The sequence below is a fragment of the Mytilus galloprovincialis genome, chromosome 12 (assembly GCF_965363235.1).
Source record: "Mytilus galloprovincialis chromosome 12, xbMytGall1.hap1.1, whole genome shotgun sequence".
Classification (NCBI taxonomy): Eukaryota; Metazoa; Mollusca; class Bivalvia; order Mytilida; family Mytilidae; genus Mytilus; species Mytilus galloprovincialis.
In genome coordinates, this window is record NC_134849.1 from 4,773,434 (window position 1) to 4,794,719 (window position 21,286).

At 33.1% G+C, this 21,286-nt stretch overlaps 1 protein-coding gene across 1 annotated transcript; it reads left to right on the forward strand.

The window, feature by feature from the left end:
* The first annotated feature begins 2,097 nt into the window (after nucleotides 1-2,097).
* LOC143054770 (uncharacterized) lies at nucleotides 2,098-10,517 on the forward strand. The gene is made up of 3 exons (XM_076227818.1): nucleotides 2,098-2,175; nucleotides 7,135-7,472; nucleotides 8,407-10,517. The coding sequence occupies exons 2-3, from the start codon at nucleotides 7,142-7,144 to the stop codon at nucleotides 10,383-10,385; spliced, it is 2,310 nt and encodes a 769-aa protein (XP_076083933.1). The 5' UTR covers nucleotides 2,098-2,175; nucleotides 7,135-7,141; the 3' UTR covers nucleotides 10,386-10,517.
* Nucleotides 10,518-21,286: the final 10,769 nt, after the last annotated feature.

The window sequence follows — 21,286 nt, forward strand, 5'->3', positions numbered from 1 at the left end:
AAAAATTGAGTCCAGACAAAAATTCAGAAAAAAATGGACTATTTTGTTTCCCTTCATGTTTTGACATGCACCGGAAATTGGAGGTGTTTGCCGTATGAATGGTTTGTACACTAGTAGTTTTTGAGGCAATTTATAGCTTGTGTTCCGAATAAGCATAGGTTCCGTGTTGAAGACATTGACCTATAATGGTTTACTTTTATAAATAGGAATTAGATACCACATCTTCTTATATCTATCATAAGTCAAAAATAAACTGAGAAGGCCATGGCTTTAAACAAAATAGACTGACAGAGTAAAAAAAGTACACAAAACACAACATAGAAAACTAAGGAATGAGCAACATGAAACCACACCGAAAACTTGTGGTTATCTCAGGTGCTCCGGACGGGAAAGCAGATACATGTTGCACATGTTGTCTTGCTTATGATTATACAAATACGGTAATAGCATCTTGATTATGAATAAAAAGGAGGATATAAAGTAACAAACCGATTACAAAGGCATCGAGGTCTGTGATTGGATAACAACACAGAGATTTCTGTATATATTCAGGAAACTTCCGGAGTATATACGACATTTGTATCCCCAATTGGAACCTCAAAAACGAGACCATCACGTTTTAGCGTCCCTATTCCACTTTCGAGTCCTACAGATATGTTCATAATATATATGTGAAGTAAACTTTGTTAACAGCAATGTGTTTCGGAACCATTCATTTAAGTGACATTTAAATTTCGTTTTTCCTTTTAGGAAACTGACTTGGTACAGGCATTTTCTTATGTAGAAAATAATGCCTTAAACCAGATGTTAAGTTTTAGATGAACCTCTCATTGTATATCAGTCTAATGTTGACAACGATATTTGAACAAAGCTAACATACATAAAAGGGAAAAATGTTAAAAAAACATTGCGTTATAATCTCAATCACTATTAAAACAAGCAAATATGTCATAAAAATTACATACATGTATAGAAAAAGCGCATCCAAATGAAATACAGGAATACAAATCACAACCACAGAACGGCGGAATGTACTGGTACCAGGCCACGCATACATGCTATTTCCAAAACAGACAAAATAAGTTTGTCATAATTGCTTGTGTCAATTTTCAGAAATGTTTTTTGTAAACTTTGTTCTAAAATGATTCATAAAACATTTTAAAAACAATACCTTTGGTTCATTTCAACTATGATTAATGTTGTCCGGTTGTATCTAGACTTTAAAATTAATTTCATTTGTGTCACCCTCTAATTAAAAGTTTGAGTTTCCACATGCCCAGTTTAAATTGTCACTCTTTCCACCTGGCGGTTTGTTATATTACAGTTTGTAGTCATCCTTCCGTTTATAAGTTATTCTTTCAAAACTGCAGTTTGTTTCTATAACTGTCATACTTTGATCTCTCAATGTTACATCTTTACATGACTGCCTTTGTAAGTCGATTTGATTTTTTAAACGACTGCTAAAAGTAATTCATGCGACATTGAGTTAGCAAGAAACAAATGTTAATCCATAATTCAAGGAAGTTTTATTTCATTTTATTTTTTATTTTTCGGGGCCATTACTAGCTAACTTGAAGACCTTACAATGATCTAAACATGCTATAGTTGTTTAAATGTTATGTCATGTAGTTACTCTTGGAGAGTTGATTCATTGACAATCATACCACCTTAGTTTATTTTCTAAAAACTGTAACAACTGTTTAATTGAATATTATATGTATCGGCGTGCGTTTTCCTTAAAAAATACATTTATTTCACTGATGAAAAGCATAAACCGGTTTATAAGTTCAACTCTCTAAAAAACTTATTTGTGATGTATACCATGCAATAAAAATGAAAGCAAAATATAATTAAAATCAGCCTATGACATGTACAGTTTGAGTACGAGGAAAATAAAACCAAAAAAAGTAATTTTAACATATGTAAGTCTGAAGCCACGTTACTTGATTTCCTTACTGTACAGTTGAACTAGTATTAAACACTTATGACAATTATCTTTCAATCTATTTGTTAAAGTATGAATAAATGAAAATTTCACTACGACAAGTATTGACAAATTCCAGCAGGAAGTTTTTCTTCTGTCGTTTTCATCTTCCTCCAATTACAGCGATATATCATAGAAGTGTTGTGGTGGTCAGGGGTTACAACTGTAAAAGTGTCTCCATTGAACGGAAGGTAAGATTTATTTTATTCCAGGGCAAAAAAATCAAATTACTGAACTCAGGGGAAACCTCAAAACAGAAATTTTCTCATTAAATGCCAAGGTCAAAAGCTCAAACACATTAAATCAATGAAAAACAGTTGTCATATTCCTGATTTGATTTATGCATGTTCTTCGTAGAAAATGGTAGATTGTAATTGTATCGCAGAGACAAACAGATTTATTTGTAAACTTCATTTACTTTTTAAACACGTCAACACCTACTGGCATTGCATTAGTAATAAAATTTGGATACTTTAGTCTTACTTTACGTGTCAACCACAATCGAACGTGATAATTAAGATATAATTAATTATTAAATGTGGATACTTTAGTCTTACTTCACGTGTCAACCACAATCAAACGTAATAATTAAGATATATATCACATTGATCATCTCCAGGGATATATTGTTTTTTAAAATGTTTCATTAAAAAATAAAAAGTCTACATTAATTTAGTACGCCAGACGCCAAAACTTATCATCGGTCATGGTATAATACGTATTTGCTCTTCCAATTTATTCAGTGGGTCTTATGGGTATTATAGAGCTTATTTTCAATTGGTACACTGTGTTTCATGTGTTAACAACGTTTAGCTAATTAGTCACTGTGGTTTACTTACAAGGATAATCCTGGGAACAAACATTGATCAACTTAAAATGTGTATCCTTTTTTTTTACTGTTTATTATGTGAGGCTCTGTCAAATTTTCCACCTTATTTTCACGACATTTTGTTACTAGGAAGAACATCTGAAAGTGCCAACGTTAATTTTGTTAAATTCCGCCATATATGATTCAAAGAGATGTGTTTCCATTAAGTCTCTTGATTTAAAACCTAAAACAACAAAAAGAGCTTATAAAACAAAAGATGAAAAAGAAGATATTATTATTAACCAAAAGACAAGAATTCTCACATTAGAAAACGAAATAAATCAGCTCAAAAATGTAGTGAATAGTCAAAACGAGAGTCAACACAACCAAAATTCGTTTTGCCAACAAAATATTAGAGATGAACTTATGGATCAACGAATCAGAATGCTCGAAACTCAAATGGTACAAAATATGTGTATCAATACAGCTCTAACAACACAGCTCGCAATGCAAACAAGATCAACCTACCCAATGTCGGTACATACTCCAAATATGCATTGTGGTGCACCACCGTTTAACCATTTTCTTTATCCAGTTTCAACATCTAGCCATTTTCCACCTAGCCACATACCGTTGCACTCTATCCCATCTTTTCAAGCCTACAATCACCATCAATTTGTTCATCAATTTCAACCACTAGCTTATAACTATTCAAATGAACCTCACCGAAGCAACGTCTATATGGCTCATCCATCAACTAACCATATGGACACAAGTGGACTGCATGATCGGGTACAACACCTTAAACAGCACAACTATCCAAAATACGGGCCACCTATTAGACAATTTCCGGTTTCACACTCTGAAACTCAAACAAGACAACCTAGAACTCATTTGAATAATTTCCAACAACAATCTCATTCACAATCTTCACAAAAGAAGCCTTCTCATCTGCCAAACAATTCTCACATAATGGATTCTCATTCTCAAAGTATATTAATATATCACAGCTGGAATCTTTTCATAGAAAGAATTTAAGACATTTTCAAACTCTTCCTCAACGTACGGCTATAGCTGCAATATATCTTTTAATTGGTGGATTGCTAATAGAAGCTGAACTTCACAAAAAGCAACTCCATAACTTACTTTCCTCAAAGAAGGTGCTTGATTAAATTTTGCTCGATCAGAGTTCAGTATAAAAGCTCCTGAAACTATCCTAGCTTTAATAATAGCTTTCCGAACTTCGGCTTTTGTCTTGTCAAATATAGTCCATACTGAATTATTTTTGACAATAAGAAGATGTTTAGTTTCCATATATTTTAGAGATGATTTAGATTCGGCATCGTCCGTGAATGTATTTTGCCAGTATGTGTTCAGATGCTTCGTTATAAGAGATTTCCATTTCAATGTTGAGGGAAGAGTTTCTTGAAGAAGATGAATCGGAGGCAGTCCATACTTTAATAGGATTTCTCGAATAGTTTTTCTAGAAAAAGCTGTTCGGGTTATCATAGTTGACCGACATTTGTCTGATGATGATAGCATTAACTCTTTGAACATTTCTTATTTTCTCCTGGAGTGTCCACTCTTATCATATACAAGAATTACATACTTTGAACTCAACATACAACAGCTGAAGTTTGGCACAGTGTCTTTCAATCCAAATCAAGTATTACCAGGCATTTCTCACAAACACTAAGAGACGGCAAGATAATGAACACGATAGACACCAAAACTAGGGAGATGTGCTATAAACTGTATATAAAACGCTTAAAGTTGCTTGAGGCAATGGATGGTTGACGGTCTGCAACAAACAGTTTTTATTCCGTATAAGTTGTGTTTTAACGTTTATAAATGACACTCAGATTTTATGTGTAAATAGAAGAGTTGTACTGTATGTTTTAACAGTTGGATATTAACTTTTTAAATATATACACCATATATTTTAATATGTATATAGTACTTTTACTTGGAGATAATCATTGGTGTTCCTTAAAAAGGAAGCTTATACGGAGAGAAGAAGTTGCTTATCTTTGCCGTACAGTTACCTATTTTGCTAACATTCAATGTCATGTGGTCTCAGGTGGAGAAAAGTAAAATCACAAAAATACTGAACTCAGAGGAAAATCAATTCGGAAAGTCCATAATCACATGGCAAAATCAAATAACAAAACGCATCAGAACCTGGTTTTATAGCTAGATAAACCTCTCACTTGTATGACAGTCGCATCAAATTCCATTATATAGTCACCGAATTATCTCATTTACTATCATACTACAAATTTGTATGTTTTCGAAAACTGTTAGGAAACTGTTTAGTCCAATCTTTTTTTTTTTTTTATCTTGACGCGTTTTCCCTAGATTGATTTAATGAAAAGTAGTATGCTGTGTTTCGTAACTGTATCTAATCGGTGTATATGCACAACTCGAATAAAATAACATCATCCTATGAACACAATGAAAGTTTAAAACATCGCAAAAAAAACTAATCATTGTTGTAACTCGTATTTCATTTCAATTTATTTCCTTACTGAACAGTTGAACTAGTTTTAAACACTTATGATAAGTATCCTTCTATATATTTAAGAAATCATAAGCCAATGAAAATTTATGTAGGGACAAGAATTGTAAATTTCCAGCAGGAAGTTTTTCTTTGTTTTAATTTCCCTGTTACTGCACTGTTAAATCATAGAGGTACTGTGGTGGGCATGGACTATTTTGTCACGTTAAAGCTTACTGTCATTACATAAATAAAAAATGGATGATTCAGTGTAACTTCAAGTGTCAATCACAACTCAAATATAACAATTAACAATGATGAATACGAATATAACGTTGTATATCTCCAGTGGTAAATCTTTTGTTTTAAATGTTTAATAAAAACACATACAGTCTACATCCAAACTAATCATCAGTAAAGGTATCATACGTGTTTGCCCTTTCAATTGGTACACTGTTTATTATGTGTGTATAAAGTTAAGATAACCAGCCACTGCAGTTTACTTACTAGTATAATGCCAGGAAAATCAGCCACATCTGTTGGATTAGCATCATAACGCATTCTTAGGCTGGTATCCTCTCGACAATCCACAATGTTAAGGGGAACAAAGTCTGAAAAGTTTAATCTTAATTGACTAGGATTGTCAATTGTAATGCGGTCGATCGTTGGTTCTATTCGGACTCCGGAAGTTCTGTGGTTTTTGCTGGTTCCTTCAGCTGTGCGGTGGTTCTTTCAATGCCCTCCAGCGTCCTATGTTAATAAAACCTGAACCTCATGAAAAGCCAAAAGTACTGAAATTAATGTTAAAAACCAAGAAATAACGAAATCAAACAACAATATTTATATCGACTCTTTTATTTAGTAAAACCATGGTTTATCCAACCCTTGAATTACTTCGTTCGTTTTTGTCGAGTTTTGCACACTTTTGACATTCCTTAAATTTACAGCAACACAAATGCATTTCAGTTATAAAAAACAGAGTCTGTTTTATTGATTAAATCCTTAGGTTTTTAAGTTAAGTTTAATGTAGATATTTAGTTGTTTATATTATCCAAAAAAGGTTCTAAATATTGAAGCTTGTAGTCATCTTTCCATCTTAAAGTTTATCTTTCAATTCCACAGTCTTTATAATTTCATCTCTTTTATTCACATCCCTCAGTTTTGATTATAAGTGCTGATTTACATTGCCGCCATATTGAGAACATGTTTTTATTATATTTGTGGTGTTTTTTTTTGCAATGTAAATCTCTTTTGATTTGTTTACATTTTATCTACCCGGAAACTTTAGTTCATTGAAAACCTCTTAATTATTATATATACGTAATAGGATTATTCATGTTACTTTAAGTTAACGTCCGTTAATACAAGTGTTTTACAATTGTATTTAGTAGCTTCCTCGTCCTCGAAATTTAAGATCAACTACAACTGACAAGGCATGCAGTGCTGTGAAGACACTAACAACTGATTGTACTCCATGTAAAACATTTAATATAGCTCGATGAAAACACGGTCTAATTAAATGCAACAGTAGTATACCGCTGTTCAAAATTTATAATTCGATAGAAAAAAAAAACAAATCCTGGTTACAAACTAAAACTGAGTGAAAACGTATCAAATATAAGAAAACTATGACACAACAGAGACAAAACACCGAAACGTAACACACAGAGAAACGAACTGTCATGTAACAATGGCCATTTTCCTGACTTGGTACAGGGCATTTTATAAAAAGGTTAGGTTAATTCACGATGAAAAATATCGAACAGGGCTGTCACACCTCGAATACACTGCTCTTATAAAATAATGTTAGTTTATGATTTCAACTTTGATAATTTCTTTTTTTAGATTCATCATGGACACGAATCATAGTAACCAGGAAAATGACGACAAAAAGCGAATGAATGGAATAAGAAAATTTACATACTGGAAGAAATATGGGGTTAAACGTTTTCCTTATCGTGGAAAGCGCAAATACACTCCATTGGTTTACCAGGCTGATGATGGAGGAATCGTTATCTCAAATGACGTTTTCGGATTGACAATCAGACAGTTTGAACGAATGTATAAAGATTGTTTAGATAGAAGAAAAACACACGAAAGCTGGATAATGAATCTTAGATATCCCGACAAAGCTTCAAATGAATATCTGGAATACTTAGATAAGTGTACAGACTGTAATAAAGGTAATTACTTTTTTTTTTATTTCTGTCACAAAATAGAGAATTGGATTTGTGTCTAAAATTTTGATTTGGAACAAATCTAAAACTAATCTTGAAAGATGAAAAAAAACATGTGATAATTTAGAACCATAAGTCAGAGACAAACAGAGCCAGGACCTTTTAATTCAGACGTTGTCTTCTGTCTTTGTATAACATTATATTTTTTTTTTGTTTATTTTTTTTTGTCTCTATTTAAGCAATCGATTGTTTCGCGTAAATTTACTATGGCAATGCCATTAAACACTTGCTTATTGTAATTTAGGTTCTGTTTATATGGTGAGTCAAACTGCAACCAACAGCTCCAAAACATCAACCTCAATCAATCGCTGGTGGATAATTGTCTCATTTATAATCATACAACATCTTTTTTTTAAATTGACAACACCATAAACTGTTTTTCCTTTCTCGTTTTGTGTATTGCTTGGACTGTTGTTTTCCTTGTGTGAATGGTTTACACTAATATGTGCTGGGACCCTTTACAGCTTACTGTTCGATATGAACCAAGCCTCCGTGATGCTGACCGCTTTTTGACCTATATTCATGATAAGGGTTTACTTTTACAAATTGTGTCTGAAAGAGTTGTCTCATCGGCATTTATGCCACTTCTTCGTATTTACATGTACAAAGACATTACTTAACAGAAAACGATTGAAAAACCCGAAAATTTAGAAAACAATAAAATTTACTATAAACTACCGAATGATATTTCGTCATCTTAAGTAAAAGGACTATGATACTACAGAAGGCGATATATCCAACAATACTGTTTTGTGCAATTGGTGGTAAGACTTTTTTTGTCATTATGTAACGGATCTTGGGGCTATACCTATGTATTACGAACGTCATTATACGATTTAGATATGAAGAAGTATATTTAAATATTTTTTTTTTTTCATAGAGCATTTGTCTTGGACTGAAAATGATTATATAGAAAACCACTTGGTTAACCACCTTATAAGAACAATAGGTACTGAAATAGACATACGTAAAAGACAAATACTGTTTATCTTAAATGATAAAATAGTCAATGCACATGAAAACAATATAACACAAATATCAAGTGGGAGTTTAGCAGAAGGATTGGATTTACCAGGAAGTGACGTAGATATAATGATTGTCGATGAAGTGGTAAACGTAACACAGATTGAAAGGAATATCAAACATCCGGTACAACGTACTGAAGTATTTATGGAGACAGATACTGATTATCCTGGATTTACTAGACTCAGATTGATAGCAGCAAGGAAAAGAGCAAATGAAGTTGTATCTAATGAATGTATTGTAAATACACAAACAGGTCACTATTTATCATCTACCCACTTTGTAAATTATTTAAAGCAAAAAAACCAGGAGAATAATGTTTCTATACACGGTCCCTGCTTATCAGATACAAATCAAACTGTAGATATTGCATTCTGCCTAAGAAGTAAATATTTGCCATACCATGCTATGCCATGGAAATTGCGTTATCGACGGCAATGGCCCCCTAATGCAATAATTGACAGGATAATAAATTACGGTTGTTTATTAGTACCTATAGGACCCAGGATTATGGAAAATTGTAATTTATTATGGAGAATATCTTTCTCAGTGGCAGAAAAACAACTTGTACATTCGTTTAATTTTACTCAAGTCTTGTGTTATGGTCTTCTTAAATTAACATTAAAGCGTATCGTAAACACAAACGACGATGTTAAAGATTTGTTGTGTTCTTACTTTTTGAAGACGGCTTTATTCTGGGTCTCAGAAGAAGTGGATATTGACACATTTCAATTACCTAAATTGTTTATTTGTTTTGATCTCTGCCTGAATAAGCTGATAGCATGGGTAAACAACTGTTACTGTCCAAACTATTTCATACCTGAACACAACATGTTCTTGGGAAAGATCAATCAATATAACAATAAATCTCTACTCAGTGTACTCAACAGTATAAAGTATAGTGGTATCAGTGGATTGATGCAGAATTTATTTCATTCTTATCCTTGTAAAAACAGCTGTTACCCACCATACAGTGAAACCAGCGAACAATCAATACTAATGTTAGACTTCCTGTTTTACAGAATATCTGATGGGTTGATGAATAGTCCGGGAATGATGTCAAATCTTACAAAAACATATAAATTACTAAAATATATTGAATCTATACAAAATTCTGAATCGTCTTCATTTGCTATCGGTGTTTGTAAGTTTCATTATGCTACCATCAGTCAACAAGCTGCACAACTATTACCGACACTAAAACAAATTAATACAAATTATAACATACACACAAGTTATCATAGACATTTACATGACGGTTTACAGAGGGATGCTGTGACAGGTTGGTTGTTATACGCGTCGTTTTATTATGTAACAGAACAGTACAATGTAACACTCAGACTTACAGAATACATTCTATCAATGAATTTACTCGATATGGTGTGTTTAGGTCAAGACCACTACAGTGAAGCAGATATAGATAAATACAGACGTAATGTGCATTCTTCAATGACACTGAATGCCAAGATGAAAAACGCTGTTGCAGATAATGTCATATTCTTACAGCACTCATCCTTAATACCACAAGAACTAGAGCTGGAGGTAGAAGACACTTTCTTTGAAATACCACCTATTATAATGTCTCACTGTCTTAGATTTCTATGCTATCATCATATTGGTGATACTTTCAACAGACAACAGGCGTTGCGTCATTTATGTTCACCACATGTTATGAACACTAACGTAGTATCTAATACATTTACACTATTTGGAGTATGTTGTGAAATAGCCGGTTATAAGGACGTCGCTTTTCATTATTATGAAAACGCTTTGCAATGTGATTATTGTATATGTAGTTCAGCAGAAAAAAGGAAGTCAAGACTTTTAAACATCTAAATCAAAGTTGTATCGCTGCAATGCAAATGTATTCTCAAACAATACTATGATCTTTAAGGCCACAATTAATATGCTTATGTTATCGAACTTGACTATGTAAGGGGTGTTAGTCTTTTTTTAATTCACATTATATCGAGATACAAATAATGTATTGAAACGATGTCGAAGAAACCTGATACATCTGTGCATGTACGTATGTATGTTGAAAATAAATGATATATAAATATTGTAATCTCTTAAAAAAGGAATGAAGGCGAAACAATATGCTAAACGGTTTATAGTCGGTACAATTATGTATTTGATTAGGGACTTGTACATATCAGGCTGGAAATAAATCATAAAATAATGTACTCTCTGCAAAACGACATGAAGGCGAAAGAATTTGATGAATGGTTTATATTTACTTATTATGTTTGTTTAACATACCATACAACATATATATATAAATGACGAGATATATTTGGATACACCTGCAAAGTGGAGTTGGATAAATATAAGTTGCATTAACTTGTTTCCCAATCCACTATACATAAATATATGTTTTAACTTATCAACGGAAATGAAACAGTGATAATAATCGAAAGTAGTACTCGCTAAGCATGTGACATATGTACATATCCGTTTCTAATTTAATTTATCAAAAGCACTAAAAGATATCATCTGAAAAAAGAACTTAACAATTTGTTAACCCGGATAGTTCTCTTTTGTTTCAGCTTCTTCAAATGATTACTCGTACTAATTGATGCGATATTGACTTTGTTCAAATGTTCATCCATAATTCAAGGACGTTTTTTTTTCTTTGATTTTTTTTTTTTCAATTTTTATTTTCTGGGCCTTTTATAACGAACACCCCGTTTACACTTGTACGAAATTGAAATGATCTTTATTTGAATCGATCTTAAAAAGATCTGTTCGCGTTTACATTGCATAAGCAAGATCGATTGAGATCAATCTTATTTAATCCAGTGCGTTTACACTACATCATAAAAAACCCGTCTGACCTTATTACCTTATATTTTGTAAGGAAATAATCAAAAAAAAAAGAATATTAAAGGTAGTTTTGCTCTCGCACATACTGCAAAGTGATGTAGACAATAGTTGGCTCATTGGGATTTCGTATGGATTTATAAATTATTATTTTGGTTCATAAATCACAAGTTATTGAAAAAGATTTTTTAAAAAATGTAAATGCGTTTGAAGATGGGAATTTGCAGCAAAGAAATATAACTTATCGATTTAGAGGATAATCCTTAAAACAGCGGAATCTATGTTTAATTTTCTTATTCCATCCATCGATTTGAAAAACGTGCGTGTTTGCGGCCGAACATTCGCAGATTCTCTTCAAATCTAAATATAACATTTATCTGAATAAAGATCGATCGCGATCGATCTAAGCGTTTACACTAAAAGAAAGATCGATTAAAATAAGATCGAGATTTTTAAAACCACGTCTGGGGGTAGACTTTCTAAGTCCGATTGAAGATCGATCTTTCCAGTTTATATTAGACCAAAGATCGATCTCAGTTAAGTTCGTTTTTTTTTGTCATTGTAAACGGGGTCTTACTAACTCGGTTTTGGTTGAGTTCTGCCATAGTTCATAGTAAATAAAGGCAACAGTAGTATACCGCTGTTCAAAACTCATAAATCTATGGACAAGAAACAAAATCGGGGTAACAAACTAAAACTGAGGGAAACGCATTAAATATTAGAGGAGACCAACGACACAACATTAAAATGTAACACACACAGCAACGGACTCAGCATTAGACAACATCCGATGAGAATAACCAATATAACATCAAAACCAAATACATGAATTTGGGATAGAAAAGTACCGTGACACGTCTTATAGTAATGTGAATTCACACTCAAAAATAGGAGAAAACAAACGACATAACGGAAACAACGTAAAAATGTTACACACACAGAAACGAACTATGATATAACAATGGCCATAAGCCATAAGCCACAACAAGGTATAATAATTTATTCCGAAAACAATGACAGCATCTACGTTTTACATCAGTGTGATGTGATGTTGGTAAAACGCTACAAAAAACAAAAACGAAAACCTAAGCTAACGCATGACTACTAAAACATTAAAATAACAGCTAAATTATATGTATCATAATGAATTTTCAATCAAATTAATCGCAAATCATAACACTAAACGGTTGTCCATACATTTATAAATACCGTGCCTAAATTAAGAATAATCATACGTATTAACTACATACTTGTGGCAAATACAAACAACGCAAGCATAATCTTAGTTTGCCGACAGCCCGTCATGTTCGGTGGACGCCAACTTGTATTATAAATATTTACAAATATTATCATCATCATTATTACAATTACAATGCATATTCAAACATCATTGTTTCCTATGTACGTATTATCCCAAATACACCAAAACCAAACTTCCGGCTAAATGCACCCCTGCATCGACAGTCAGGGCCGGGCAGGAACAACTAGAGATAAAACGATATAATCGACCAAAATTCTCTAGAAACATGTGTCAGTGAATGCTAAGTGCGCAAACCCGTCTCCAGGGCAAGGTGCTCTGACCTACACCTTAAACATGTGTGTATTGGCAAATTGAGTGTTCACTCGTTGTACGACAGCTAGAAAGTGACCCGATGCTTTACTACTAGAAAAAGTTTACCCATTGGTTACTATGTGTGACCCTATTATATATTCATACGACCCGTACCCGTCAATACAATATTTTCCCTATACTAAATGAAAAGCGGGAAAACACAAGTATTTAAACTACATACTCGTGGCAAATATAAACAACGCAAACACAATCTTAGTTTGCCGACAGCCCGTAATGCTCGATAGAAAAACACAAAGAACGGGGTATCAGGAAAAAAGTAACGTTACAGTCCCAGTGTTTGTGACATTTTAAAAATCTTTTTACTGGAGTCCACAGCACTACTATCTTTACTTTTCTCAGTTTTCCATCTCCCGTGTCTTTTCAAACATCTACTATCGTTAGCAACATGATTTTAGGCTGCGGTTGCCACACCAGAACGACGAGAATGTAAACCTAAATTTAAATTACCAGAGACTGATTTAAGTCTAGTCATATTTCAACATATTCCAAATACATATTAAAAGGACAAGTCACTGAAAAACCTTTGGAAATGAACATTTCATTTCCTTGCCTATACTGGTCAGTCTTGCTTTTGTTTCAATACGAAACTAGAAAATCATCTTTAACTTTAACATTGCTAAAAAGTAAAGAGTGTAATTCATTACATCTTAGAAGACCTGCAAACCCTAATAAAGTCATAGTTAAATCCCTCACAATCAACATATCTTCTGAATCTGAATATTTTTCACAATGTTGTATCAACATATCAGTAGTAACCGGTTCTTTTTTAGTAACAGTTTTGTAAGCCGTATGTTTTGCAGCTTCCTGTATGGATGAAACAAATGAGTTTTCTGTAGGATCGGCCAAACCATTGACCTCGTGTGCCCATTTAATCCCGTACTAAACATTGTCAATAGGGGGAAAAGTCGAACCTTGATCAAGCAAATGAATGAAATAAAGTGCAATATGAATAGGTTAGGCTGGCCAAGCAGCAAACCTAGCTTAGTTTTATACTGTTCCCAACGTCTAAATGCGTAAAAATAAGATTTAATAGTATTGTCACTTCTGCTTTCTAGCAGTAACTTGCACAGCTTAGGATATAGCTGATATAAAGGACTGTCTGTTGTAACGTATTTGGCATATTGGTGATACTTTCAACAAACAACAGGCTTTACGTTATTTAGGTTCATTACAATATGTGACAACCAATGTATTTTCTAATACATTAACACTATTTGGAGTATGTTGTGAGATAGCCGGTGACAATGACGCAGCTTTTCATTATTATGAAGACGCTTTGCAATGTGATGATTGTATATGTAGTTCAGCAGAAAAAAGGAAGTCAAGACTTTTAAACATTTAAATCAAAGTTGTATCGCTGCAATGCAAATGCATTCCTAAAAAATACTATGAACTTTAAGGCCACAATTAATACGCTTATGTTATCGAACTTGACTATGTAAGGGGTGTTAGTCTTTTTTAATTCACATTGTATCGAGATACAAATAATATTTTGCTACAATGTCGAAGAAACCTGATACATCTGTGTATGTACGTTTTTATGCTGCAAAAAATTATATATATAAATAATGTAATTTCAAAAAACAGAATGAAGGCGGAACAATTTCCTGAATGGTTTGTATTCACTTAGTTTGTGTGTTTAACTTTGTGTATTAATTATACAACATATAAGTATAATCACGATATACATTTGGATACCTCTTTGTTCTTGTTTATATTTACATGTCAAGTGCATGTATACATGATCGACCATTTTATTTTCTTAAATAGCAAAGACCTGTTGGTGACCTTCTGCTGTTGTTTTTTATCTGGTCGGGTTGTTGTCTCTTTGGCACATTCCCCATTTCCATTCTCAATTTTAACCAGAGATAGTTTAACGAGGGTGGTGTCATTAAAAATAACTATACGTGTAACTGATATGATTCATTTAATAGTTTCTTGATACATGCGATTATTGAAAAAAAATATGTATATTAATAAGAAGAAGTGGGTGTTGAAAGATGATTCATAAATGTATGTTGATTTCCGTTAAATTCAATTGCTATAACTTAAGTGTTTTATACTCAGTCTGGTTATCTTTAGTTCATCATCTCTTTGTTTTAATAAAAACTATGAAAGATATCATCTGAACAAGTGCATTACAATCCGTTTAGTTCATTGATATAAGTGTTAAACACTGATAATCAGGATTTTACTATCTTTGTTTTGATGAAAACAATAAGAGATATCATCCCAAAAAGTGCTTTAAAATTCGTTAACCAGGAAGTTTTTTTCTGGTTTCTTCAACTTCCTTAAACGACTACTTTATATGAGGAACGAAATATACGAGAGGGACAGACACACTCATAAATCGAAAATAAACTGACAACGCCATGGCTGAAAAAACGAATAAGACTAACAGAAAAACAATAGTACATATGCCACAACATAGAAAGCTGAAGAATAAGCAACACAAACCCCATCAAAAACTAGGTGCTCCGGAAGGGTAAGCAGATCCTGCTCTACACACGGCTGTTATATTTAGGCTTAAGCACTAGTTGTTAATAGCATCACATGTTGCTATGTTAAATGTTTCTTGTGATATAGAGGTAGTAATCAACAAACTAGTATTCAGGGTTCCAATGCATTTCTTTTTCCGTTTGATTGACTATACATTTTATGTGCAAGGCCTTTTAAAGGTTATTGACAAAGAAGGGGTTTTCGAAGGCTGAACAGTTACACAAAGTATTGTAAATGTGAGCAGAATTTACGACTGTAAATGTTTCTCCAATAAAAGAAAGTCACAGTTTATCTCGTTGCAGTAAATGATATCAGAAATAAAAAACATATTTTATTTACAATTTCATTTGTAACCTTTCGGATATAATCTTATTTTCTTTGTAACCTTTCGGATATAATCTTATTTTCTTTGTAATCTTTCGGATATAACCTTATTTCCTTTGTAACATTTCGGATATAATCTTATTTCATTTGTAACCTTTCGGATATAACCTTATTCAATTTGTAACCTTTCGGATATAACCTTATTTCATTTGTAACCTTTCGGATATAACCTTATTTCCTTTGTAACCTTTCGGATATAACCTTATTTCCTTTGTAACCTTTTGCATGTTTTGGATAGAATCTTATTTCATTTGTAACCTTTCGGATATAATCTTATTTCATTTATAACCTTTCGGAAATAACCTTTTTTCATTTGTAACTTTTCGGATATAACCTTATTTCAGTTGTAGTGCAAAACAATTAACTCAATCATTCTATAATTTCGGTCTTGTCTATAATACTTATGAAGTTCGTAACACCTGATCCATGAACGCAATTTAACAAAATTTAAATGTGACGTTCTCCATTTAATAATGTTTTCGAGTTACGGACTTATAACTGAGTGTCACTACACAAAGACTCGTGTTCTGACATCATTTACAACATTGTAAAGTATTACGATACAATTGCAATAATTGTGAAATGTTTACAATGAATAAATAAAACGTTGCCTGTATTTCTAGACCTCTCAAACTCTATATCTGTTTACAATAAATTTTAAATTATTTTTTTCTTTTCTAATTACTAGGGAAGAGGCATTTCTGTTTTCTTCAATTTATTTTTTAAATGTTACGATAGAAAAGAAGAAGGTCGAAAAAGTTGTGTTTGCATTTTAAAGAGGGAACAATGAACACAAGTTTGAGTTTTAAAAACAAACGTTTGTTCCTTTTTATTCTTAAAAATATAATTTGTGTTTTATAAGAGTAGGACTCAACTGTTTCAATTAAAACAATTACTTTTCGATGTCTTACAAATACATTTAGAGTGCTTAGAATGGCAAAATTATGTTATCAGGAAAATAGTCAATTAATGCGTAATTATACAGGAAAAATAGATCGAAAGGTTCAAGTAATACAGCAGCGCATGATGACTGCATTTGTCATATTTATGTTCTTCGTTTATGTTTTAATTTATCCTGTACATACTGTTAAACTATTTCTGCAAATTGACCTACTGTCATTTTTTTATTTATGCCTTCGATTTTCAAATTTATCAAGTCAATTTTGGAGAAAAATGTCCGAATGAATGAGGTGTGTGAATTACTGAATATGGTTTTTAGACATATTCCAAAATCAACCAATCAAAATGCTGGATTTCATGTTTCGAGCGTAATTTTTGTGCTCCGAGCACTGAGCAAATATATTTTGAATTATGGACAGATACATCGGTTAAACTTTGTAACTTTGCTTATTAAAGATCTTGAATTCCTTGAATGTTATGCGCTCACTTGATCCCGTAAACGGCAGATTGCCCTACACATTTAGACGAGCCTTTATCCAGTAAATGAGTAAAGTATAACGCAACGTGAATTGGAGAAGCGGGATATAGATTTTCCTCCTTTTTTTTTAGATATAAACTGTTCCCAACGTTAAAAAGAATAAAAATATTTACTATTGGTGTTGCTGCTATGTGAATGTAACAAAAATTCCTCCTTTTTCCCGCCAAGTTGAGTGAAATTTTCTGAAATCGCTCCACACTGTGAAATCTCTTTCTGAATGGTACATTTGAACCCGATCCCTAACAAACAAATACAATATTATAATAAATATCTAAAATCTAATTTTAAGTGCCAACAAAGTGAAATTTGTGTCTGTCTTTCCAAATAATCCGTTCTTTCCTCTTCCTCTCATGACTACACTTGATGACAACAATCTGCTGTCTCCTACAAAACTCGCAAATTTTTGCGAACCTTCAATACCAACGTTTAAAATTGGCCAAAAAGGAGCTGACCTCAAGTGTGTAACAATTAGTGTACCGATAGATTTTTCTTGTTTCATTTTTTGAATACATCTTGAAACAAGTGATGTGGTGGTACAATCCAATTAATTTCGCTTTTCCAATCTTGATCGAAAGCATTAATACCTGAAGTATTCGGACACCAGTGCTTAGAGTTGAAATATTTTACAATGCATCTAACAATCTTAGTAAATATGTATCCTGCTGTACTAACACCAAAAGGTAATACGTTAAAAACGTAGTATTTTGTTACTTTTTCATGTTCATGAAACCAACTGAAACCTAAGTACGTTTTGTGATCTTCGAATAATTCAATATGATATCATGCCGATCGAAGATCGTATGTAAAAAGATAGTCCCCCTTTTTGAACATATGACTAGCTTCAACAGCATCTTCATATTTGAACCTAAATTTGTGTAAGTGGGGTTTATATGCCTGCAGTCAAGACAAGTTTGATTTTTTCTTTATTCTTCGCAACTGTGAGAGGATTGACTACTTTAGGTAACTCGGGTACTTGAGATATACAACCCCGACTAATTAACTTAGTGATCTCGGATCCAACAAACTCTGCATTATCAAATGCTGTCTTATTGTTCCTTAAACTACAGCTTTCAGGTTCTGTATAAAACGGAATTATGTAACCATCTCTAATAATACTTAGAATATAGTCGTTTGCATTAATACTTTGCCAATAAGTGTACGCGTTGCGTAACCTGTTTACCGGTGAATCGTTAGAGTTCACCTTTGTAACTGTACTTTTAAATGTGTTATCAAGCTTGACGAATTGTGAATGCGTATCTTTTGCAATTGTGCTTTTGTCAAAACTATCACAGTTTTCTACAGTTTTTACTTATCTGGTCAATCTTGTTTCTTTGCATTGTTGCACCAAAAGCACCAGCTTGAGGGTCGACCCTCCAGTGTCCGGGAATACCACACTCATAAAATTTCCCTGGACGTTGAACTGGAACAATATTTCTAGGTGCGTTGGAATTAAATCTCTACAATTGAGAGGTACTGTAAGGGGTTGATCTATGCTGTTTACTTTGTTTCTCGTTCTTGATTTTACGTGCAGCTTTGTTTTCGGGTCTGATGATTCGTTTTTCATCTTCAGAGTCGTCGGCCAGATTATGAGTTTCATATTCTGTCACTGTTTTCCAGCCACTCTCAAATTGGTCTGCCAATTTAACTAATTTTTGTCTATGACGTAATATATCCAAACCTTCACTGATACTTTGTGCTGCCTTTTGTGTCTGTTGGGTTTGCTCCGGGTCTTCCCTCAGAAAAAATCTAGCTTCCTTCATCGTGTTGGCAACTTTGGAATTTACTTTAAATTGTTCTTCATTCCCCTTTCTCTTAAACACGTAATTGTCCAAATTCATCTCTTCAATCTTGGCAAGTTGTGTTTCTGACAATTGTCGTTGATTTTCGTTCGTCGACTTTTGGAAAAAGTCAAAACTGCTTTTGATAATCCTGTCTATGTGATGTACAATATCATTATGTGCGGTTGAAACAGCTTCTTGCACACGTTGTTTAATCAAAGAATCTAGCTGCACCGGCTCCGAAATTTTAACTGTACGATGTCTACGGCTAGAATGACCACCTAAACAATTGTTCACGAACCCGCGAAAAACAAATTAACCTAACAAAACATTAGGTCACCTGACCCATACCCGTAGCCAGGGGGGGTTCGGGGGGTTCGGACGAACCCCCCCCTTGAAAACAAATAAGCACTGTTAAAGTCAATGTTCTGTTCGAATTGTGACTGTTAAAGTCGAGTTTTTGAGTCAAACGAACCCCCCTTTTGAAATTCCTGGCTACGGGCCTGTGACCTATCGAATCATACATCATTAACCCATACAAAATATTATAGAAACATTTAAGACAGTATTTTCCCCTATACTACAAAACGCTGAAAAAAATATTTATTGACAATCATACAACATTTTGTTTTTTTATACATCTGACTGAATATAAAGGTTTAAAGATAATTACGCCTAATGAAATGTACGGTGATTATCGACGGAAGATAATCAAATATGAGTATACTACATGTAACATTAAATGTAATATATTGTACGCGTTAAGGACACTGTCACCACATCAAGTTGTTCTCGATAAGAACACAGCTTAAGTAAACAACGTTTCCGGCATTAACAGGAATGTTCGAATTCACAGCTCTTTGAAAATCATTTTATTGTTTCATTAATAATTGATAATGATTTTTATTTTTAGATTCATCATGGACACAAATCATAGTTACAAGGAAAATGACGACAAAGAGAATATGCATGGCATGAGAAAAATCACATACTGGGAGAAATATGGGGTTAATAGTTATCAAAGGTACCAGGATTATAATTTAGAACGCCAGACGCGCGTTTCGTCTACATAAGACTCATCTGTGACACTCATATCAAAATATTTATAAAGCCAAACAAATACAAAGTTGAAGAGCATTGAGGATCCAAAATTCCAAAAAGTTGAAATTCCAAAAAATACGGCATTCCAAAAAATACGGCTAAGGTAATCTATGCCTGGGATAAAAAATCCTTAGTTTTTCGAAAAATTCAGTTTTGTAAACAGGAAATTTATAAAAATGACCACATTATTGATATTCATGTCAACACCGAAATGTTGACTTCTGGGCTGATGATACCCTCGGGGACGAAACGTCCACCAGCAGTGGCATCGACCCAGTGGTGTAAATAGTTATCAGGCAGGAATCAGAAGACGTTAAGAGGCTGTTATCCGTTTGAATGGAGACTGCGCACAAAGTACTTATTATTTGGCGTATAACGATCAGCCATGATGTGAACAATCAACTAAAGATTAATTTTGAAATGTCTGACATTGTAAAGTTCGACTACAGTAAAAGTTCAAAAAGCATTTTTTTGTACAAAAAACACTTCATTTTGTTATAAAAAGTTTGGTTTGATAAAACATTTTTTTGTCATACATTTTTTGTTTGTTTTAATGCCAATGTCAATATCACCAGCCCAGTAGCCAGTACTTCGGTACTGGCATGAAAATACGGATTTTTTGTGTTATTAAAATTTGCTGTTACAAAATGATAGAAATTATTATAAATTAAGGAATGTATCTCCCTCATGCAAAGCTCTGATTCCTTTCACGGTTTTGGCTATACTTTTTGGACCTTTTGGATTATAGCTCTTCATCTTTTATATAAGCTTTGGATTTCAAATATTTTGGCCACGAGCATCACTGAAGAGACATGTATTGTCGAAATGCGCATCTGGTGCAAGAAAATTGATACCGTTAATTTTATTACTATCACTGGGTCGATGCCTCTGCTGGTGGACTATTAGTCCCCGAGGGTATCACCAGCCCAGTAGCCAGTACTTCGGTACTGGCATGAAAATACGGATTTTTTGTGTTATTAAAATTTGCTGTTACAAAATGATAGAAATTATTATAAATTAAGGAATGTATCTCCCTCATGCAAAGCTCTGATTCCTTTCACGGTTTTGGCTATACTTTTTG